We start from the raw sequence: 25,225 nt of genomic DNA on the forward strand, positions 1-25,225 counted from the left end.
GGCTGCTAAAGTGTTTCTGATTGATACAAGAATGTGGCTGGTTGCTAGGGTATTCTGGGTGGTAACTGGTGTGTATTGTGTGTTTACATTTGTACTATGGGCTGTTGCTACAGTAGAGTGCTCTGGGTTGTTGTCAGGGTGTTACAGGTGGTTGCTAGGGCATTCCTAAGTGGTTGCTAGGGCATTGTTAGGTTGTTCTGCGTGGTTGCTAGGGCATTCTAAATGGTTTCTAGGGCATTCATGGTTGTTATTAAGGTGTTGTGGGCGGTTGGTAGGAAATTCTGGGTTGTTGTTACAGTGTTGTGGGGGGTTGCTAGGGCATTCTGAGTTGTTGTTATGGTGTTGTGAGGGGTTGCTAGGGCATTCTGAGTTGTTGTTACAGTGTTGTGGGGGGTTGCTAGGGCATTCTGAGTTTTTTTTTTGAGTGTTGTGGGTGGTTGCTATGGAATTCTGAGTTGTTGTTACGATGTTGTGGGGGATTGCTATGGCATTCTGAATTGTTGTTACGGTGTTGTGAGGGGTTGCTAGGGCATTCTAAGTTGTTGTTACGGTGTTGTTGGGGGTTGCTAGGGCATTCTGAATTGTTGTTACGGTGTTGTGAGGGGTTGCTAGGGCATTCTGAGTTGTTGTTACGGTGTTGTGGGCAGTTGCTAGGGCATTCTGAGTTGTTGTTAAGGTGTTGTGGGTGGTTGGTAGGGCATTCTGAGTTGTTGTTAGGATGTGGTGGGGGTTGCTAGGAAATTCTGGGTTGTTGTTACAGTGTTGGTTGTTGCTATGCCATTCTGAGTTGTTGTTACGGTGTTGTGGGGGGTTGCTAGGACATTCTGAGTTGTTGTTACGGTGTTGTGGGGGGTTGCTAGTGCATTCTGAGTTGTTGTTAGGGTGCGGTGCGGGGTTGCTAGGGCATTCTGAGTAGTTGTTATGGTGTTGTGGGGGGTTGCTAGGACATTCTGAGTTGTTACGGTGTTGTGGGGGGTTGCTAGGGCATTCTGAGTTGTTGTTAGGGTGTGGTGGGGGGTTGCTAGGATATTCTGAGTTGTTGTTACGATGTTGTGGGGGGTTGCTAGGGCATTCTGAGTTTGTGTTAGGGTGTGGTGGGGGGTTGCTAGGGCATTCTGAGTTGTTGTTACGATGTTGTGGGGGGATGCTAGAGCATTCTGAGTAGTTGTTATGGTGTTGTGGGGGGTCGCTAGGGCATCCCGGATGGCTACTATGTGTTTTTTTGTTTTGTTTTTTACCAGTTTTATCAGCCAGAAGTAAACATTATAAGTCTGATCACTTGGTGAAATAACGCACCTTTCTCTCTCTCCTTAGTAATTGCTTAACTTGTAGTGAACACCGCTTGTGCAACTCAGAGCTATAGGGATCCTCTGAATTTGTCTAGCTTTGCAATTAGCAGCTAAATGATTGTTTACTGATATTTGGATTGCGAGTGCATTGGATTAGCGGATATCTAGAGTGAACAATATAGATTTTTTTTTTAGATAATTATGTGCACCACTGTAAGCGTTGCACATAATTATTTGATGGAATCTGATGGTCTTTCTGACTTCAACACAAAGGGAACAATAGCATTACATGACAAATCTAATTCGGCTTTTTTAAATGCATCCAATCTGGTCTGTTCCCGGATATCTGCAATTCCAGCAACTCTAATCTTCATGAATGGATTTCCACACTGAGGTCCACCAGAACAGTTTGCTTGCAGTATTGTTAGGTTGCGGTCCAGCCCGTGACACTGTGCACACGCGTGCTGCATGTCCGTATAACAGCGCGACATGTGCAACTGATCCTAATTCACAATGGCTCCATTGTCTGGGTGAATGCGGGAGTATTACAGCATGGCCTGTGATCTGTATACAAATGAGATCCGGCATATTTGACTTCGGCCGTCAGGATGGCAAATGCTGCTCCGCTGCTGGCATACAGCGTTCGGCTCTGGCTGACGTGGTGGCGATTGAATGAGACAGCGATCTGAACCACATCCAACACTCTCTGCTTTTCCAACTTGGTAAATAGAGTGTGGGCTCATCCGGGATTATGTGCAATTGTCCTTTATGGATGCACATTATAACTAATGTGTCTGTGTTGAGATTAGAAGCACGCCAAGAAAGCTTTACATCCAAGCTTAAAGTGATATTTCTGATATATATTTGCTGTTAAAAATCGTTTTTACTGTTCTACCAAAAAAAAAAAAGACTAATCTACATCATCGTTGATGACCTGAGTGGGTGAGTGAATTAACAGCACATTTTAATTTTTGGGTGAACTATCCCTTTAACTGAAAAAGGTAGGCTTCTTAAAACATCCACTGAATCAACACTAAGTACATGTCTAAAAACAATAAAGTGCTTCGTCCAGACACTATTGTGTTCAATATAACAGCATCGGTAAGCAGTTATCTGATGCTTTTCTTGGGTTTCAGTCTCTCGGCCATTAGATGGTGAACATCATTTATCTTGAGGGTCATTAATTATTTGTGTGTACTTATTTATTGGCACTTACTCTTGGAAAACTCATATCTCTGTGAACTTTTTATCAGCGAGGACTAGAGGGATGTTTTTCCATCTCGCACAAGAGTCTTTTCCCGCATGATAGAATCGCTTTCTGCACCTCCATAGACAATAACAATCAATCACGATAAATGTGTCTCTGGGATGAGGTTCATAGTTGGTCCGTTTCTTTGACAGCTCTGCCTTCGATGGAAAATTATATGGCATAACAAGTAATCGAAACGCCTATTGTGAAGCCGAGGCCCGGGTGAAAGGCGAGCGTGAGGAATATCATCTTTCCTTTGAAATCAGATGGAGACAACATGCGTTCTGTACGCAGCTCAGCGGGAGAACACGGCTGTTCGGTGAGGAGAGATTGCAGAGACGCTGCTGCTGCTGATGCAATGACCTCATCCCCCCGAGCCGCCCCCTGCTGCTCGATGTGACCAGAATACAGGCCACAACTGGCTCTCTCTCGCTGCGTCTGAAGGCCAAGCACATCCGAAAACACTCGCTCCACAAACAGACAGCTTCTGAAGGTCATCAGAGTTCTGTAAAGCAACAGGTTGAGAGGCTCGAGGATTCCCAAAGTTTTATAAGGGATGTTATATTTAGTGTTCTGATGACACAGAGGTCGAGAATCGGCTGGCATTTACATAATTCCTGTAACTAAAGTAAATATTTAGCAACTGTGTATTTTCCAGCACTGCTCACAGCTCTTTTATCATGTGTTTGTGCCTCTGGGTGTAGATTAGCTGCATTTGTATGATACTTTTCTCTATTTCCACTGCAGGACAACACACACACACACACACACACACACACACACACACACACACTCTCTCTCTCTCACACACACACACACTGCAAACAAGTGCACACTGGCACCAGCTCAGGAAACAGTCATACAATATTTAATAAAGTGAGTAAATACATTTGCAAAAGTGTTTTAAGATACACCATTCTTCATCTATATATCTGTTTATGTTTTGCTTTTATATTTATATTTAATTAAACCAATATTTCCAATTTTAGAATAGTGTTTATTTCTAATATATAATATATAAATGTATTTACATAATAGTGTATAAAGTCGCACTGTTATATGTATAGTTTTGTGTTTATAATATTTATTTAATAATATATATTATAATATTTAGTTTATCTATCTATCTATCTATCTATCTATCTATCTATCTATCTATCTATCTATCTATCTATCTATCTATCTATCTATCTATCTATCTATCTATCCAGTGCTTTAAGTGGCCCAAAAGAGGTGCCGGTACTCTATTTTAGCCAAAAAAAAAAAAGGTTTGCTTGAGCTAGAAAGAACTACTGAACATAAATAAAATGTGCTAAAGGATTTTGAAAAAATACCCTTAGAAAGAACTATTGCATTCAAACTGACTCAATTGATTCGCGAACCCGCTACGAACTCCTGAACTGATTCAAATGATTCGCGAAGCCGCTCCGAACTCCCGAACTGATTCAAATGATTTGCGATCCCCAAATTCACTCAAATGATTCGCGAACCCGCTACGAACTCTCGAATTGACTCAAATGATCCGCGAAGCCGCTCCGAACTCCCGAACTGATTCAAATGATTCGCGAACCCCAAACTGACTCAAATGATTCGCGAACCCGCTACGAACTCCCGAATTGACTCAAATGATTCGCGAACCCGATCCGAACTCCCGAACTGATTCAAATGATTCGCGAACCCCAAACTGACTCAAATGATTCGCGAACCCGCTACGAACTCCCGAATTTACTCAAATGATTCGCGAAGCCGCTCCGAACTCCCGAACTGATTCAAATGATTCGCGAACCCCAAACTGACTCAAATGATTCGCGAACCCGCTACGAACTCCCGAATTGACTCAAATGATTCGCGAACCCGATCCGAACTCCAGAACTGGTTCAAATGATTCACGCTCCATACTCCGAACTAGGAAGAATTAGGAAGCGTGCATTGTGAAGGGCGCTCTGAAAAGCGGCAGCGGCAGGAAAAGGATTAAAACCTCTATTAAAGCAGATGTCCAAATGAACGTACTGGTACGCTAAAATCTATCTATCTATCTATCTATCTATCTATCTATCTATCTATCTATCTATCTATCTATCTATCTATCTATCTATCTTTTGTCTGCCTGTATGTATTTATATGTTTTTGCTTTTATATCTATATTTATTTAAACAGTTATATTTGATTTATAATGGTGTTTATTTCTAATATATGTTATATTATTTTATTTATATAGAGTATATGGTCACACTGTTATTTTTTTGTATTAAATGTATCATATTTAAATTAAAATAGCCTATATAATAATATTTAGTATCCATATATCTATGCATCCATCATCTCTCTCTCTATTTTATATTGATGAAGTAAGTGTGTGAAGTAAAGGGTTAGATGAGGGGCGGGGTTTGTGTCGTTAGCGCCCCGCCCACCCTAGTTCGGACCAATGGGCTTAACTGAGCGCAGAGTCATTCGCAGCGAGCTGCGCTGGGTTCACATCATCATCATCACACCTCCAGCGCGTGAACTAACCGATGCCCCCCGCGCTGCTCCGTGTCTCCCGCAGTAGAATGACGGAGAGTGACGCGCGTGTGTTCCTCGAGCTCTGCGTTTCTCTGAGCGGACTTCTGCGTTGAGATCAGTCTGTGCAACTTCTTCAGATCCCTCTCTCGGAGGAACACCGCGCGCATGTGTGGATGAGACGCGCTTCTGCAGACACGGTCGTCTCTGATTGATATGAGCGTGTTTTCTAAAACTAGAATGAACCCTGAACACTGACTGCCCGGTTTTCGTCTCTCCGGCGGCGCAGTCCACAGTTATTGACCGAAGTGCGGACATTCACACCAGTGACAGAAGATCTCGGACATCTCAACACTTGCTCCACTCTCTGACATCCGCCGAGCCACAGATGCGAATCAAAGTCGACTAAAGCAAGAGGAATATAGGTGTCCGAGTGCGCTGTAGCGATGCTGCAAGTGGAAATGATCCTATTCGTGGGTGTGATTCTGTGGATGTGTGTATTTAGTCAAGAGCCCAGCTCAAAGGTGATGGCTGATCGATACGCTGTCTACTGGAACCGAAGCAACCCCAGGTGAGCGGATCGATGTGTTTATATTCGCCGCTGTGCGCGAACTTTCTCTGCGCGACACTTTGCATTTATATAGAGAGAGTTATTAACATGCATGGGTTTAAAGTGCAGTTATAGCTAATTTAAAATATAGTTATTAAGATGAAGTAAACACAACGATATATGTGAAAGAGCGTTTTTTGTCTGGATGTGGACGCTTTATCGATGCCGCTACAGTTGCGCGCATCGGCCGCGTTTCTGCGATTATTCGTGATTTGTTATAAATTATGAATCGTGGAATTTTTTTGTTTTGTTTACATCAGAACAGTAGGATAATATCTCATTCCGTTTATTCATATGGATACACATGTTGTATCATAAACAAAAGTCATTTAGAGATTAAACACTCACAGTTAGAATAAAAATAAATAAATAAGGATTTTATGTTATTTTTTATTATATCGCATGGCGCGCATTTATTGACAAATCGTCACAGTTTTGCCGCGAACGCTGCTCAGTCGCTACGAGTGCCGATCGGACTTTGTAAACTATTGTAAGGTTTACTTTAGTGTTTGGTTCTGTATTATGTTTATTTATCATTCAGGTGGTTTCTTAAGGCGTTGTGCATTTTTCCAGCATGATATTTAAGTTACTGATCCAAAAATATTAAAATAATAAAAAAATATTAAACTATAATTAATCGACGCTTCACTGTGAAAGAAGCGTCGATTCACTGCCAGTTAAATTCTGAAATATAAACTCTGTTATATATGCATTTACACATAAATGCTGTTCATTATCCTGAAATTATTTTAACTGATGCATTAATTAAAAAGCAGATGTAAACCCTATATTTGTGGATATTAAAAGGGCCGCAAGGTGAAGGGATCTGTTTCTTATGAAGCAACACAAATATAAATGACTGTGCAATTCTCAGTCACAAAATAAATAAATAAATACATGTTAAAATGTCTTACCAGGTTAATTTGTGGTGAATGCACTTAAAGATTAGAGCACTGTTTTTATATTTCTAGACCTAAAACACAAGAATGCCTTCAATAATGCTTCATGTTTATTTTTTCTAATTAAGAAAACAAGTTAAAATGGGCTATAACTCTGGTCTACATGGCTATTCATATATACTGTTTGTATCAGTCACTAGTTTTTCCTGCATTACCTGTTTGTTATTTAAAATCTGTAAATGTGATTGGATATTCACACATTTATAAAAGCAATAAAGTGCATTTTTTTTCAATGCATCTAGTGAAAAGAATAGGTTGCATTTCATATTTAAGACTTGTTTGAAAGCATTAGACAGTTGTTAAACCCCTCCGTCAGACTGAACAGATCTCTGCTGATTAGAAGTTTTGCGGTCAGAATTACTCTCCTGCGTCGAGAGCCGTTTATTTATGTGACACTTTGTTTAAACAGAAAAACGCAAAGTCAGGTTTCATTTGGTATGTGACGCTGAAAAGCCACGGGTTCTTTTGGTCGCACGGTTTGCAAGCCTTCTGTTTCATAATTAACCAAAAAATGAGAAAGTTTAATTGCAGGTTGCTGTGCACAAAAAAAGAGGAATAAAGTCTTTTTTTTTTTTTCCCTCCATGTTTTTTGGGGGAAATAACCCTAGTTCCCAGAATCCCAGATGGTTTGCAGTGATTCACGTCAAGGCCTGTAAGAATCCAGTGGTTTCTGAAGTATTTTATTGTCTTGTTTTTGCTGGAGAGAAGCAGAAAGACTCACAGAAAGCATGTTTTGTGTCCAGTAACTCAATTTGATGTGCAATAATCTTGTTTGTTTGACTCTTACAACATCAGAATGATCTGAAAAAGAAGTGCATGCATGCACGATATGATATGAACGGTCTTTATCTGGAAATTTTACTCTGTTTGTATTCATCTCACGAGCTCTGACTGAATATCAGATTGACTCGGGCCATCTGTTGGCTGTCCACACCTCCTTTCTGAGGATGAATCGTTAATTGGTTAATTACTCACTGCATGTTTGGCACAGTAAACAGCCGTAATGAGGACGCAGTACCGTTTCCCATGCTCAAGAAACCCTGCTAGCCAGATTCTCTCTGACTTCCTTCCCTTTTAGCTGTGACTCTCTTTATTTCTCAGTGCCATGCTGAGCAGAGAAAATGAATGAATACAATTAGATATTTCAGGAGCTTCATTCCGGCTGTGCGGAGACCCGGGTGCAAGGGTCATGCACTCTCTGAACAGAAACCCCACATACATTCAGCTGTAACACGATCGTTGGTCGCTCGTGAAAATGTTCCATGATGAAGCAGTCAGAAATGTGTTCCCACTCGACTTAAACATGCAGGACCATCCGGTGTTTACGGGACGACTGTGTTTACAGCAACATTTCCCGTAAAATTGCAAATTCTATGTGTGTGTGTGTGTGTTCTTTTTTTATATATATATATTTTAAATAATGATTAAATATGAAAATAATAGTTTTTTATGAGTTTATTAAAATGTTGTTTGCTAAGAAAAAAATTACAATATATTTCTAATAAAAAATAGTTTTTATGCAGTATTCATAATTATTTATACATTTTTTAATACATTTATTATTTTATAAATTTTTTGTTAGCACAATATTCTTACAATAAAAAATGTAATACCCCCAAAAATTCATTATTAAAATTTGTTTGCAAAATAAAGAAAAAAATAAACACTTTTTTTAATTAAATATTCCATATAATTAATTTATTATAATTAAATATATATATAATTTTTATTTTTTTATTTTTTACATTTTTAAAAACAACTTTCTATTAAAGTTATGTTTGCAAAGAACTATTTTGCATATTTTTATTGCTGCTTTAAGACAATGCGGTTGTTTGACCTTTCTGACCTCCGCAAACACCACACATAACAGCTTGCATGTATTTTATATGCATTTTAGCATCTCTTAAATCTCCCTCTTCAGTTAGAGATTAATAAAGTACTGTAATACATGATCCAGCTGAGCGGAGAAACATAAAACACGGTATGTCTCTCATGCATTTGGCCATATATGACTTCTGCTCCAAATATAAAAACAGAGCCTCTCATTCTTCAGTCTTAAACCGATCCTGCTGCAATTCGGACTGACTTGACTAGTTTTGACACTGCCTATTTTCCTCTTTTAGCCTTGTAAAACTACTCCCGCGGTATGTAAAATGTGCCGTGCCTTTTCCCCGTCGAAATTCATTCTCAAAGACGGTTTGGAGAGTTCAGCAAGTCCGTGAGAAACCTGGTGTGGAGATTTATTGTGATGATTTTAAAGACAACAGATTTAAAAAACAAAAACAGAGACCAGGATGTCACTGGATTAATGTTAGTTTTTTTTTTTAAAAGCTCATTAGGTGCTTGATAAGGCAGCAGGACTTTTGTGCAATGCAACAGTTTTTTATTCCATAAGAGAAAAGAGCCAGGAATCTACTGTCTGCTGTTTTTGGATAAAATGCTTTTTCAGGACAAGACTGTGTAAACTTTTCGATCTGACGGTGGATTCTGCTCTGGATTAGACACACATGAGCAACGCTTCACTGTAGAATCAGGACGAATTTATTATCTGCAACATTCTAGCTGATTCTCTCGTGTAATTAGATTCACGTAATTAATTTAGTGCAGACTCTTATTGGGTTGTGCTTGTGTTTAATCTAAAGCCACATGTCTTAATGTTCTGGTCCACTTTTAATATGCAGTAGAGGAATGTGAGTTAAATACGTCTGTGCTGCAGGTTTTGGTTTTGTTGAACATGTTTTGTGCATCAGCATGATTATGATGGTTAAAATAAGCAAATGCACAAGACAGCTGTTTGTGCATCGTCTGGTAGTAATAGAGGAACGTTTGAAGCAAGAGCATCTACTGAACAAGACTTTAGTGCTCATTTTATTTGCTTTTATTCATGATGCATGTGCAATATAAATACATATTTGACATTTGAAAACCTTATCCAGCAAATAATGGTTATAATAAGAAAATGCAATTAGCAAAAAAGGTACAAAAGCTGTTTTTGGGATGCATACCCTTTCAAAAAGCATACCTTTGTAACTTCTTTACACCAAAAGGAGTATTTTAGTAGCTTAAAGGCACATATTTGTTCTTAAACTAGTACCTTAATGGTACAAATTAGTATCTTTTGAAAGGGTAACGCCCCAGTTACTCTCAGACCCTCGGCTTTTGTACCTTTTTTCTCAGAGTATGCACAAGCATGTAAAGCAAGATCCTTTCCCCGAACAAGACTGAAAAGTAATGTAATTTGTTTTATTTGGTTTTATTCATAATGCATTCTTAATATTTGAAATCTTAGAGCCTTTTCCAGCAAATCATGGTTAAAATATGCAAAAGAAGTAAAAACAGATGTCATTGGGATGATACACTTTCTAAAGGTACGCCTTTATACATTATTTATCCCCAAAAGGTGCATTTTAGGTGCATATTTTTCCTAAATTAATACCTAAATGGATTTTTTTTGTTTTACAAATGTACAGTATGTTTTTGCATCTTTTAGAGCTCATAAAACAAGATTCTTTTAATTCTGTTTAAATGGAATTCATTTTATTTGGTTTTATTCAAAATGCATATGCAGTATAAATTCACAGTCACGTCGATACCCTTTCAAACTTTGTATCTTATTTACCTCCAAAATATGCATTTTAGTACCTTAAATGTACATATTTGTGCCGAAAGTGTATATGTCAGTTCTTATTGAAAGCGACAGCTTTTGTACCTTTTTTTTTTTCTTAAAGTGTGCACTAGAGAGATATTTAGTAGTAATAGAGCGTGCAAAGCATGTTCTTTTTATTGTGGAGTATGTGCAATTATTTTTATTTATGTTTTATTCATAAAACATATTTAGTATGAAGCTTGCATTCATAAAAAATAAGCAAATGCATTCATAAAAAAATATATACTTCCAAATATTACACCTTTGTACCTCTTTTGTCTTAAAAGTCTCCATTGTATTACCTTAAAAGTATATATCATATCATACATAATTTAATTCCATACAGTGAACATATTAATACATTTATAAAAGATAACACCCCTTATAATGCATATGTAATTATATTTAATGGTTGAGAGCCTTATCCAGCAAAAATGGTTAAAATATGCATATGCACAATACAACATTTCAAGTTTTTTATTTGCTTTTATTCATAATGCATGTTTACAATGCACTTATTTTGATGGTTAAAATAAGTCTGGTTGCAATAGAAGAACATTCAAAGCAGGACTTGATTCTTCTCATTCAGTGTGAATTAATATTTGGTGCAAACAGAGTTTGTGACTGTTCCAATGCTTTATTTGTAACGCTGCATTGCTCTAAATGTGGCATGACGCCCGTGTGGCTGGCGCTCCGGTCATGCCTGCTTCACCCGTGCCATTCCACATTCACACCTCCGTTTAAGGAAAATAAATCAGTCTCCAGCTGCGGGAAAACTCTCAAGAAATTGAAACCGGTTTGGTGAGCCAGGTAGCATGCCGTAAGATTTCATAAGTGCAGAGAGTGTGTGGAGTGAGTGCATCATTTGATTATTTTTAATGTGCATCAGTGTTTACTCCGGCGAGCGGCTCATTGCATGCACAAACAAACAAACCAACCGCCCGCTGTAAATATTGAGTGGCCAGTTCCTCTCTCTCTTCCTCACGGCCAGGCCTCGGCCGCTCTGAAAGGCCACTATTGTTTCCCCTCGCTGTCGCCTCTCCACAACCCGGGCCGAAAGTATGCATGCATTTAGAGAAAGGAGAGCAGGAGAGGATGAAGGGGGTGAATGGAGTGCTGCTTGTAATACTCTCTGCGTTTACAGGGACGCCGTGAACGGGTCACAATGGAGCGCAGAAGAGATCTCTCCCATGCCAAGCAGGGTTTCACAGACGCTTCGAACAATCTAGGTGACATTTGGGAGCTCGGGGTCTGAGACGTGCCCTAAGCCGACAGGATTAACCCCAGAACCGGCCTTTGTCCTTCTTGAGGTCCTCCGGGGGCAGAGGGGTTTCGTGATGGGTCGAAGGGGTTTTGTGGCACTCGAGATACAGTATCAGGCCTCGTGTTGTTGGAAAGATGTCGGAGACGTGCACAAAGGAACATGATTTGCCTTCGCTTTCCCGAAACACTCGGGGTCCCCTGCGTGAAGTGCAGACACGCTTGACTGAATTTGTGTTTTTTTTTTTAAGATCTAAAGAGCTTTTGATCTGAAGGTTTCTGCCCTTTATGCTTCGAATCAAGTTTTTAGACAAAGGTTCAGCACTCATAGGAATTCTAGACAAAATAAACAAAAAGTAAATATTTGTATATATTAATATTTGTTTTATTGATTTAAACATTTTCTAAAATTTTTTAAATTAAATATATTTTTATATATATTATTAAATATATATTATATTTTTTTCATTTAAGATTATTATTATTATTGTTATTATATTTAATATATATCAATATTTTAATATATATTTTTGAATTATTTTTTTTAATTTTTATTTTTTTTGTCAGGTGTAACCAACTAAATTTGATTCAAATACATTTTTGATACACTGGACTAAAAGATCTAAAGAACGTTTGATCTGCAAGATTCTTCAAATCTTTTAAAATATATATTTTTTATTCCATATCGTTAAATGTTTAGGGTTTTTGTTTGTATTTATTTTATTTGATACACTTGACTGCATGTGTGTTCCTCAAAATAAAAAGAACTTTTGATTTTTTAAAAGATTTAAAATGTATCCTTTTTATTTTTTTTTATTTTTTTGCATCCAATTGAATGGATGTAAGCTAATATTTTTCCGTCAGTAATTAATATATTTTTTTCATTTAAGATTATTATTATTGTTATTATATTTAATATATATCAATATTTTAAAAATTTTTAATATAATTTTATAATCTTTTATTATTATTATTATTTTTTTTTTGTCAGGTATAACCAACTAAATTTGATTCAAATACATTTTTGATACACTGGACTAAAAGATCTTAAGAACGTTTGATCTGCAAGATTCTTCAAATCTTTTAAAATCTTATTTTTTTTATTCCATATCATTAAATGTTTAGGGTTTTTGTTTGTATTTATTTTATTTGATACCCTCGACTCCATGTGTGTTCCTCAAAATAAAAAGACATTTTGATCTTTTAAAAGATCTAAAATTTACCCTTTTTATTTATTTTCTCATTTGATTTTTTTTTTTTTTTTAGACTGGATGAATAAGTAACTTAATATTTTTCCGTCAGTGGTTAATTTGGCCTGATTTGTGTATTGATGCATGTATAAAACAGAAGGAGTAGACTGGCTGTGTGTAAAGAAAACCCTTTGGCTTTTTTTGTCTCAAGCATGTGGTCAGGTATGTTTAACATCTTGCATCTTAACATGTTTAACATTGTTTGGCGTAAACCTGGGCTCACCTGGGAATGCGTGCGTTCACAGAGATACACAGAGGTGTTTGTTAAGCGTCTCTGTGACTCGAGGTCTCCTCTCCGTCCCTCTTTCATGCCTGGAGTCACTAAAGGGCTTAAAAAGCCATCAGCTCATTGTCTACTGACACAAAACCCTTTCCTCTTCCTCTCCTCCATAGAAACCTTCCCGCTCACATTCGGCATTCATATTAATCAGTCTTAAAGGCCTAATGAGAAAAATACGACTTAAGAGGAACCCCGGAGTGTCTTTGGAAGTGCGCAGAAACATTTAAGTTATAGATATCGCCCCGGACAGTCGCTTTGAGAGCCTGAGAACGTTTACTTGTCCTCTTCTGCCTGAGAAATTGAAGATGTTTGAGTTTACAGCGTCTCTTTCTAAAGCCGTGTTTGTTTGGCTGCTGATCTCTCTGCTTCCCAAACCTCAAGATGTGTTGTTGTTGCCCTCCTGGAGCTCAGTGGTCCGGTCTCTCTCTCTCTAATCGGGGATTACTGTGCCCTTCACATCGGGTGTAATAGGCTCAGGGCTTTAGGGCTGTTGGGGTGTCTCCTGCGCTCCTCTGTTTGATTTGTGGACGCTTAGTTAATGCGGACGAGTCACGAACATCCAGACGGTGAAGGTGGAGTCATCGACTGAAGACTGAGATCTAATCTTAATGTGTACGGCTCGTGGCTGAGGATGTGTGAATATAAAATACTCGACCGTTTTGAGCTGCACACGGAGAAATATCTAGAATCAAGGCTTATGTGTAAAAGTAAAAGAGTGTGTAATGTGGAACTGTTTGTATTGACCATCAGAAATCTTCTTTGAGATTATTTCACTGATATGATAACTTAACATAAAAATGAGAATATAATGAATTGCCAGTTTGAATAAGTGCATCATTAATTGCGATAAAACAAAATTATTTAGACACCAGATGAAATTCAGATGACTACTTAGAAATCATCACAATTCATTTTTTTTATTTGGTGAGATGTAGAACTTTTTATAATAATAATAATAATAATTATTTTTATTTTTTTATACAAATATTTTTACATTAGTTAAATCAGGGTTATTAAAATAAAATGAAAACCACTGAAAGACTTTTTCATTACTTGAAATAAAATAAACATTAGCTGAAATAAAAAATGAATAAAAACTCTGTAATATATATAAATTAAATAAAAATAAATAAATATATTATATTATATTATATTATATTATATTATATTATATTATATTATATTATATTATATTATATTATATTATATTATATAATCCTCAAACACTACTACAAAGTACAGAAATGCACAACAAAATTACTAAAACTAAAAAAAGAATTTTATAGTATTTCAGGGATGCTAAAATAACATTGGTTTAACATTTATGTTTACTTTATATGATATTTTTATTTCATTTTCAAATGTATATTATTTTAAGTGCATTTAATAGATGATAGATATCTTGTAAATCTAGCAGTAACACTTCTTGAAAGGTTTCCATATTCACAATAGTTTTAATAATTGTGTTTTGACATGGCTGGTTTATTCCCCGTCTTTGAAATCTTCTCAGCAGACCTGCAGGAGGCCTGTGGTGTTTTGGGGCTGTGGATCAGCCAATGGGAGCGCAGCGTTTCCTGCCGTCTGATTGGCTCAGTCGGTGAAGCTGAATGTGATTCTGGTGAGAGTATGAAATATTAAAAACTGTTTGTGATCTCTCAGTCGAGCTGTGCTGGCAATCCTTCGCACGCAATCCTGAAGAAACCAGGTCAAGTCTGCCACGCAGAGGTGAAACCCGAGGGTTCGAGTCCTGCTTTTATGTGCTGAAACATCCAGAGTTCAGTCTTTAACTGTAGACCAGTGGATTGCAAAGTCAGTCCGTATTTTCACCTTAAATATGAACACAGAAGGAGTCTGAAGTATCACAGACGTATATTTGTAGAAATAGACAACAATGCATTGTATGGGTTCAAAATTATACATTTTTCTTTTATGCCAAAAATCATTAGGATATTAAGTAAAGATAATGTTGCATGAAGATATTTAGTAAATCTCCTAAATCAGAACTTCATTGTATTACTAAGAACTTCATCTGAACAACTTTAAAGATGATTTTCTCAATATTTAGATTTTTTTTGCATCCTCAGATTCCAGATTTTCAAATAGTTGCATCTCAGACAAATATTGTCCAATCATAACAAACCATGCATCAATTGAACGTGCATTTATTTTATATATGATATATAGATGTATAAATCTAAACCCTTATGGTCTTGTGGTCCAGGGTCACATATTTTCCATGCAACTCTCCTCAGAAATGCTCTGCGTCAGACTAAGCCAAGCGTCGAAAGAAGAAGAAGCAGTTTCTCAATAATTCGGCTAAAAGCGGCACGTGAGCCTGACGCCGTATCGCCGGTGAGAGCACCACGGCACGACGATGGCTGAATTATTCACGCTCATAATCGTCCTTTATGTCGTGCGCCGCTGCCGGGGCCCGTGTTATTCCAGTGCATAATTGATGCTGCTCAGAAGGGGAAAAGTTAGAAAAGCAGAAGTAATGCGAGGGGAAAGTGGTCAGACTCAATCCCGGTGACTCTGAACTGAGATCCACTCTCTCTCTCAAGAGTTACACAGAAATGGCTGGCATTAATTGTGGCTTCGCTTTGTGTTTCAAAGCATTCTTGGGCCGCTCTGGTGTAATGCTAATTGGAAAAAGAAAGGGTTTTTGGGTTTTGTTCGCCAGCCGTATTTAGTCTGTGCTAATCAGGATCAGATTCACATGCTAAATGAATCAGAGAGATGGTCCAGCTCTGAGGTGTTTATAGAGCTCGCTCTACGCTTCATTAGAAACCACTCGCTGATTTAACACGAACCTGTCAAGAGCTTGAAATGAGTCCTTCTCTCACCAAGACTGCCTCAAAAATACAGTAAATCTGTCATTAAATATGTATTTTCAGCATCATTCCTCCAGTCTTCAGTGTCACATGATCTTCAGAAATCCGTGATTTACTCAAGAAACGTTTCTGATTATTATCAGTGTTGAAAACCATCGTGCTGCTCAATATTTGTGTGAAAACTGATACTTTTTATTTTTCATGATGCACAGATGAATAGAAAGTTCTGATGAACAGCATTTATTTGAAATATAAATCTTTTGTAACATTATAAAAGTCTTTATTGTCACTTTTGATTATTTTAATGCATCCTTGCTGAATAAAAATATTATTATTATTTTTAATAATAATAATAAAAAAAAAGTTTTACTTCAAACTTTTGCTGAATGGCTATGTATCACAATGCTGAAAATTCAGTCTTACATCAAAAAAATAAATTATTTTTTACAATATACAGTAATCACATACTATACTGTTAAATTGTAATAACGTTTCAGAATTTTTAATGTTTTTATTATATTTTTAATCAAATGTACGAAGCCTTGGTGAGCAATAAGACATAAATAACATTTAAAACATCATTTATTCCAATATTTTGACCCTGTGAAAATTCAGCGTAGAATTAACAGGAATAAATAACATTTAAAAATATAATCAAATAATAAAAAAACTACTCTTTTCACAATATTACTATAATTTTGCAAGCGCGACTCGGTTATGAAAGAAGCTCATGGGTAATTCTCAATTCTCTTCAGGTGAACACGACACCTGAGAAACAGATGCATGATGAGGGCATGTTTACAGCGACTCTTCCCACACATCCCACATGCATTTAATCCAAACTGCTAATGGCTGATCAAACCATGCAATCTCCAGCCACTTCTGCCAGTAAAAGACATGCATCCATCCAAAAATCAACTTGCAATAATAAAACATGAATATTTCCATACAGAGATGAGGTAATACGCCTGTCTTGCTGCGTGAGCAATTAGCGGTGTGGAGAAAGCCCTGCATCCGAGCAGACTTTACAATGCTTTTATGGCATGTTTGAGCAGCTACAATGCAGTCATAAAGCATCTGATAGACGCATTAGTCGCTGTGTGTCCAGGAAACATATAAAGAGATTTATGAGCGCTTTCTCAGTGAGAGCACCTTCAGAGACGGGAGTTATTTATGTGTGCAGAGAGTCAGCAGCAAAACAACGGTAAAATATTTGTTACATGCAATTTTGATCCCATCAGGTTCTTTTTTTATATATATTGTGAAATCAGCAGATCATGTTTCACAAATTGCATTGTAGTTGGGCTGAGCTATAAGTTATGTATTGATATACGTTTAATATTAATGTAAAAAAAAAGGCTTTTATGACAACCCGCCAAAATAAAAGTTTTATTTAACTTGAGGAAATTATGAACGAAATATGTTCCTGTTGTATATAAGACACACTCTCAAAGTTATAATAATAATTATATTTTAAAAAACATCATTCATGGTTTCAGCATATTATTTTTTTCAAAGAATACAAATCCTAAAAATGTATAGTTGCATTATTTATTAGATTTAATTTAAATAAATTAATAAAAATATTTTTATTTAAACTGTTTGCTTAACACATCATTTAATTAATTCATCAATTGATTTAGTCGTTTAATAAATAAAATAAATAAATTATAATAATTAAACATGGACCATTAACTGGCATATTTAGTCATTTATTTATTACTTCTTTGAATAAATAAATAAATAAATAAATAAATGTGACTATTAACAACATCAGAAAATTATGATTATGAGAATGTAAAAAAAAAATAAAAATGCAATGTTACATTATTTAAAAAAAAAATTCAATTGTTAAAGTTTTATTTTCGCACAAACAATTTTGGATGAGATAATTGTATTACATCATACTGTAAATAGAATATACACAGACTATAGGGGGAAAGTAAATGGATTTCATGGAGTCCTAAATTAAAAGCTGACTTACTCTGTACTTTAATTGTGAACAAACAATTAATGTTTAGATTCATTCTCAAGGTAAATGACGATTGTGATAGATATGGCTCTTAATTGAGTTCTCCACACACACGAGACGCTGTGGAAACCACCGTACCCTGCCGATTATTATTTTTATTATTAATTTTGTTGACTTTTTGTTATTTGCATCATTCATTCGCCTCATTATAGCTTGAGCCATCCTGTAATTAAAAAGATTTAACTGTCAATTATGAAAACAGTAATTGCATTCACTGCTTGGCCATTTCTCCTTATTTAAAACTCTTTTACCAGAACTTACATGAGCTTTTATCAGCACAATAATCTGCACATCATGTCATATATATATATATATATAACTCATATTTCAATCTTTACTTTGTAGTGTTTGATTTATATGAAAAAGAAAAAAAATGTAAAATTTAAATTCTTATTTTCTTTTAGCTGTTAATTACATTAAAGTATTACTATCATGTTTTATATTTGAGATAATATTATTTTATTTTGACTTATTCCTTGACAAAAAATGTGACTTGCAAAAGTATGAGCAGTTTTTTTTTTGTTTTATTTTTTATTGCAATTTGATCCAAAAATTTAACACACAAAAAATGGCTAAAATATTTATTTATTTATTTATTTGATCAATTCTGGCTTTATATTATATATATAAATCTGCTCTATCTTATTTCTAGCTATTTTTCCAGGACTGACCCAGATACTGTAAAATAAAGCTGGTTTATCCAAAGCGACTTACAAATAAGTAGAACAATCAAATTAGTACTTTTAATAATTCTGAGAAAAAAATAAAATAAAAAAATACATTATAATTTTTTAAAATACATTTTTAATACATTATATTTCACAATAATCACTTAATTACTCATTTTAATTTTATTATGTTTTGTTTCATATCATAATTTTTTGCACCCTTATATGGCTTTTCTTTATTCCTAGCATTCGTTAGCATTCGTTAGCATGTTTTATCCCCATTCATTTTTGACATATTACTTCTATCTGTCCTACAACCTTCAAGTGTATGTATTGTATGCTTTATAAGGGGCTGTAAATAATGTTTTAGTGCCCTTATTGTGTGGAGAGCAGAGTAAACTGCTTGTATGTGTGTGGATGAAGGCCTTTCTTATTAAGAATCTCTCTTCATGAAGTTTAGCTGTGGTTTTTTGCACAGAGAGGAAATGCTTTGTTAAGTCTGACTTGTGTCTCCTTGATCTAGCTCTCACCCGAGTGAATATGATCTGGCTCGTGTTGTAGTGAGAGACGGCGCTTCAAAGAGCACTTTCTCTTCACAGAGATTATTAGTTAGGGGTTTTCCTTCATGTGGCTCTTCTTAATCGCCAAAAATGCACAGAAGTGCTGCCGTTTTCTGCCAGATCCTTTTTGCATGTAGGAAAAAATCAGTGTTTGTGTGAAAGAAGATACATCTGTGTGAATTAGTTTTAGAAATCATGACTGCAGTTCATCTAGAAAAGCATTTTTAAGAGCAAATTTGAGTTTGAAAAGCGTCTGATGAAAGATTAATTAAGCAGTCTATTTACACTACGTGCACATTAAAGTTTGCAAAGTTATTTTCAATAACTCCATCCAGCATTGCTCTGATATTACCTCTATTTATACCGTGCATGAACAGCATCAATATTTGCATGCCTTAAACAACATTTATACTTCATGCAAACAGTTTTTCCACTAATTTTACTCTCATATTTTTTCACTTAGTGCTTAGTTATTTAAATTTTTATTTATCATTGAATTTTGTTTTTGTGGGCATTATTTAGAAAAAAAAAACATTCTTTTTTTCTTACAAAAAAAGTGTGTAAATAATTATATATTTTTAATAATTATAAAAAAAAATTGTTTGTTAAATTTTAATAATAAATGTATTTATTTTATAATTTTTATAATTATTAATTGTAATTATAAAAAATATAAAATGATTATTTTATATATATATTTATAATATTAAAAAAATATTTTTTGTGACTTGGAAGTGTGTGCATTAAAAAAATTCATATAAAAACAAAATAAGTCAATAATAAAATAATAATAATAATAATTTACTTTTTAAAAAAATATAAATTCTGGCTTTATTTTAGAGCTGTATTATTTATTTTAGGCTAATTAAAATGAAGCTGGCAGAAGGTCCAGTATATTTACTGCTGGCACGTGTTCACAGGTTTGTTTGTGCCGTTGCATGATCTGCATGATTCCTGTGTGTTCAGGCTCAGACTGCGTGGAAATAAAGCGTTTCTCTCCCAGTCCTCCTGATCTCAGGACGAGGAGGGAAGCTCTGAGCGTCCCATGAAACGCTCTTTTCACCTGCGCTGAGAAACCAGTCTGCAGAATTAAAGCACAGCACATTGATTTCTCCCCTGTTGTAATATCCTGGTGCCATTACCTGACTCACAAAACAGACGATCAATATCACATCTGCATTGTGATGAAAGCAGAGAGAAAGGGTCACTGTATATAACACACAGACTGAGAACGCAGCTCACTCCGATTGCATTTCCAGATAAACTCAGACGATGTGATGTGGCCGCTCAGCTTTAATTAAAGAGAGATCGATCAGACGCACACGTTCACCTTTCTGCTTTCACATCTTCTCACATTTTAAGTTGAGTCTATTTCTCTCTCTTCTGAGATTTCTGAGTCCAGCAGCTTCACGGTTCGATCAAAAAATGTATAATGCACTGTAAAAAATTATGAATTATTCATATGCTAATGTACGTGCATTAAATGTCTGTATATTCATTAAAATCATGAATGGAAACTATTAGTTCAAGTTTCAACTTAAAATCTTTCAATGGATATTCTGAAGTGTAGAAACATATTTTTCAAACTAAATAAAACCCAAATGTGATATATGCACGTATACATATTCATATATGGAAAATATTTTCAGACTAAGAAATAATGCATATGAAACTTATTAGAAATTGGAACGATTTAATATATTAACATATATATCTAAACTATACAAATATGTAAATGTACATGTATACACACACACACACACACACACATATATATATATATGCATGCATGCATACATACATAAATACTGTATATAGTTAACATATAGATGTATACATATGTTATGCATTTTATTATGTGGATATTATATTATATCTTCATCTGCACAGTGAATGCTCATATGTATATCTCTTTATAGGTAATATCACTCTTGATATGATGCAAATGTGGTAAGTTTATACAAATATTAGAGCATGCATTTGGCCAGATTTAACATTTTTTATATATATATTTTTTTTTTCTAAAGTTGCAATGAATGGATTTCTATTTTTTTGTCTTGACTTGTGTAAATCGCTGTCTTAAACATGCATGGATGAAACGAGTTTCTCTCTCTCTCTTCACTGTCTGGCAGGAGGCACAATAGATGTGGAATGTGCTCACATTGAGTCTCTGCTCGCCGTCACACACACACACACACACACGTTTCTTTTGTTAAGGTCTATCTGATCCAGATCTGCTCGGCTCACGATGAGCCCTGCTGACTCAGGACGTCCACAACAGACCACACTAACTGAAATCAGTCTCGCGTTACAGCAGAGCACTCTGAGGACATGATACGCTGGATATTATTGTTATTAAAGTCAATGTGGAAACATATGTAGGGCGTGAATTGATTTTATCATCAGGAGTTGATTGGATGATGAATAGTGGGTGTTTCAGAGCTGAATGTGAGTTCATGTTACATTAACGTTAACAGCATTACATCAGGTCCGTACAGAACGGCTAAACCGATGTCAGCTGAAAATAATTAGGGTTTTCTGTTGGCTTCAGCAGTACACTGAAAAACGGGGAAAGATTGGGGTTGGTACATTTGTGAAGACTGCATTTATTCCAGTAAAATAGTGTAAAATAGTGTAAAAATATTAGAATTTAAAACATCTGTTTTCTATGTGGATATCTGTTAAAGTGTAATTTATTTCTGTGATGCTCCGCTGTATTTTCAGCATCATTCCTCCAGTCTTCAGTGTCACATGATCTTCAGAAATCATGAAAATACGATGATTTGAAACATCTCTGATTATTATCAGTGTTGAACACAGTTCATATTTTTGTGGAAACTGTGATGTATTTTTAATTTTCATTTGAAATAGAAGTCTTTTGTAGCATTATAGAAGTCTTTTCTGTCACTGTTGATGGGTGTGAAGCGTCTGGCGGGGGGTTCATCAGGGTGTGGTCCGTCTGATGGCTGTTTTTACGTCCTCTCTCTCTCAGATTAGACCCCATCTGCTGGACGGCCAGCCCATGGTGTCTCTTGTAGTGTTTTAAAGGCTTGTCATTACGGAAATTCCTCCCTTTTTCCCCCGCTGTGAGTAATTATCTCTGAGAGAGGGCCACATTAGTGTTCACGGGGGGCGAGTGTGTCGTTCACGTCTCTCAAATCTTCTTTCAAGGTCAGTGTTTGTCCAGGGATCATCTGTAAAGCACACACACACACACAAACACACACACACACACACACACACACACACACACACACACACACACACACACTTTCCTTACCGCTCTTTGTTGTCTTGAGTGTAAAAGTGCAGGGTATATATGTATATATATATATATATATATAATTTTTGCATAACTTAAATGGCTTTAAATAATATTTTTAAGCATTATGTTGAATATAATTCTATAAATATGAATTTTATGTCTATGTATTCAAAATATATATATATATATAAAAATACAATATATATATATAATGTCAAAATATAATTAGCATACACACACACACACACACACACACACACACATATATATGTATATATATATATATATATATATATATATATATATATATATATATATATATATATAGATAGATTTTTGATACTGTTTAGAATTCTAATTTATTATCAAATTATATGTATGAATTAAATATACAGTGTATATTATAAAAATTATAAATAACATTTTATATATATATATATATATATATATATATATATATATATATATAATATATATGCATATACTGTAGTAATCTACTGTATTATATTAATATCTGTCTAGAAGGAAAAAGTAAACAAAAATGTAAGAAAGTCACTGAACTTTTTACAAAACTTCTAATTCAGGCGTTAAGATCACAAGAACATGTCTGTGGACCGCTCTGATTTCTGTGTAACTTTCTGTTCTTACGGTGGTTTCTGTCTGGTGTTGAATCCTCTCGGGGACACACATACTGTATTTCTGACTTACTGGAACAACCTTGAGTCTCAACGGTCAGGCTTTGTTTGTGGAGGACAGAGAGATAAAAGGGGTTTTATTGTCCTGATATTATGGCGGCCGCAAAACCCATGAATGATTTGTGACTGATTCACTGAAGAAGCAAACGCAGACCAGAAATCTGCAACTTTCCTGTAAAAATGTGGTCAGAACTCCAACATTTTTTATCCCATGTGGTTGTCTGGTGATGCCGATAATCTTAAAATCGGTTTGGATTATTTAGTGTTTGACTTACTGCAGAAAACGACCTCTCAGTGTGGTTTTGGATGGAGGTTAAGTGTGTGTTGTCTGCTGTTTCGACCCACAGCTGTGAGTTTTTTAGTTACTTATCAAGTTTAACTGTTCTCGTGCTTTAAATGTAATGCATATTCTTCGATTATTTATGCATTTAGCAGACACTTTTATCCAAAGCAACTTACAGTGCATTTTTTACCTAATATGTGCTACCATTGAGCCGGACTATAAATAAGATAAAGGAAAAAGAATGGTAATGTTGGGTTTTTCTTTATACAATGAATGTCGGTGTGTTATGAAAATAACTTTTATTAATTGAAAAAAAAATTGTGCAAAACTAAACAACTTATTTGGAAAGATTTACTTAACGGCAAATTATCATTAAATAATAATTAGTAATAAAGGCTCTGGATTACAGGTGATAATGCTGTAAATAATGTTCAGTTTCTTGCACAGACTGATCATTTCGCTTCATAAGAACTCAAAATATCATCAAGAGCCACAGGGATTCATTCTGTCTTACTCCATGTGCTTCAGGGTTTTATAACCAGGATTGAGCGATCTTATATATGATATTACATGAATTATTTGGGAGCATTTAGTTGCGCCACACATCATGTAGTTCAGTTCCTCGTAAGTATCTGTGCGTCATTGGTTATTGTCATGTTTGTACCGCCTGGAACATGCCTCATTAATACCTTTATTTTCATTAAGAAAAGGTCACAAGTGTGTGTGTCCAGACGTTTTATTGAGTCAACATTGAGTTATTTTGGCTTATTGAAGCGGATCACATGCACCATGAAATGAACTATTAGCCAGCGTTATTGTAGTGCATTTTGCTCTAAAAAGGAGCTTTATTTGTCTTGAATAGTGGATTGTTCTGTGTGATTTTCAGCGATGAGCAGAATAATCTGTAACATGAATCAGAGCACGTCTTCTCAATGCTTTAAACCTTGATGTCCATGATAGATTGTTTCTTCGTGATGGTCGTTTTGTAGCACAAGATTTTTTTTTAAAAGACAATAAGTCTCATAAATTTAAAGCACTACTAAAATGAGTATGTGCATGAAAATGTGTTTCAGATCAGGCAGCTTTTGAGTCATCAATTGTTCGTCACCCTGAATGTAATTTTATTGCACAACTGTTGCTGTTTCATGGACAGATTTGCATTCTCAGTGATCTTTCATTCTGTTTCTGGAATGAAATCTCTTTGGAGAAATAAAAACAGTCATGCAGTAAGAGTATAGAGCTGTAAAATGAATGCAGTAAGCAGTTCTGATCATCTGTTGAGAAACATCTGAGTTCATACTGAGTCTTTTGAATGCACACTTTAGGCTTTTGGTAAATTTGAGCACAGTTTGAGACGTCAGCTATGATTAGATGCACTCAAATGATCCATTTATAATCAGATTGATGGCTCGGTCAGACTGAAAAACATAGGGCTGCAAAATTAAATATATTTTAACAATTTCACCTTATCTCAAATGTTTGTTTATTTATATATTTTTATCTTTGATATTAAAACATTTTGTTTTAAATTTGAATTTGCGTTATGTTGCATTGGTAACGAGCTTTCATGGTTGGGTTGCCTAATCTCAAGAAATTTAATTTTCAGAGTTTTTTTCAAAAATATATACGTTTACGCCTATTGGTTTGCTTAACCTCTTTTCAACCTGGAAACCATGAACTTTGCATGTGCTCTATGATAATTGTGATTAATAATTGTGATTATATATATATTTTTTGCTAAATAATCATGATTTAAAAATATGTTTTCTTATACTCTTGATTTAATGTGTGTTTACTAGTCATTTTTTCTGAGACTTTCAAGAGAAAAGAAAAAAAAAGGTACAAAATC

The 25,225-nt window shown here is 35.3% G+C and overlaps 1 protein-coding gene across 2 annotated transcripts in view; it reads left to right on the plus strand.

The window, feature by feature from the left end:
• The first annotated feature begins 4,987 nt into the window (after positions 1–4,987).
• The window catches only part of LOC127964101 (ephrin-A5b), a 94,749-nt gene continuing 74,511 nt past the window's right edge, over positions 4,988–25,225 (plus strand). Inside the window, exon 1 of one of the 2 annotated variants that reach the window (XM_052564267.1) lies at positions 4,988–5,608. In XM_052564267.1, coding sequence (XP_052420227.1) covers positions 5,484–5,608 — 125 coding nt within the window. In that variant the 5' untranslated portion in view covers positions 4,988–5,483. The remainder of the gene's footprint in view (positions 5,609–25,225) is intronic. The other variant, XM_052564266.1, reaches the window with a different exon arrangement.

This window comes from Carassius gibelio, chromosome B8 (genome assembly GCF_023724105.1).
Source record: "Carassius gibelio isolate Cgi1373 ecotype wild population from Czech Republic chromosome B8, carGib1.2-hapl.c, whole genome shotgun sequence".
NCBI lineage: Eukaryota > Metazoa > Chordata > Actinopteri > Cypriniformes > Cyprinidae > Carassius > Carassius gibelio.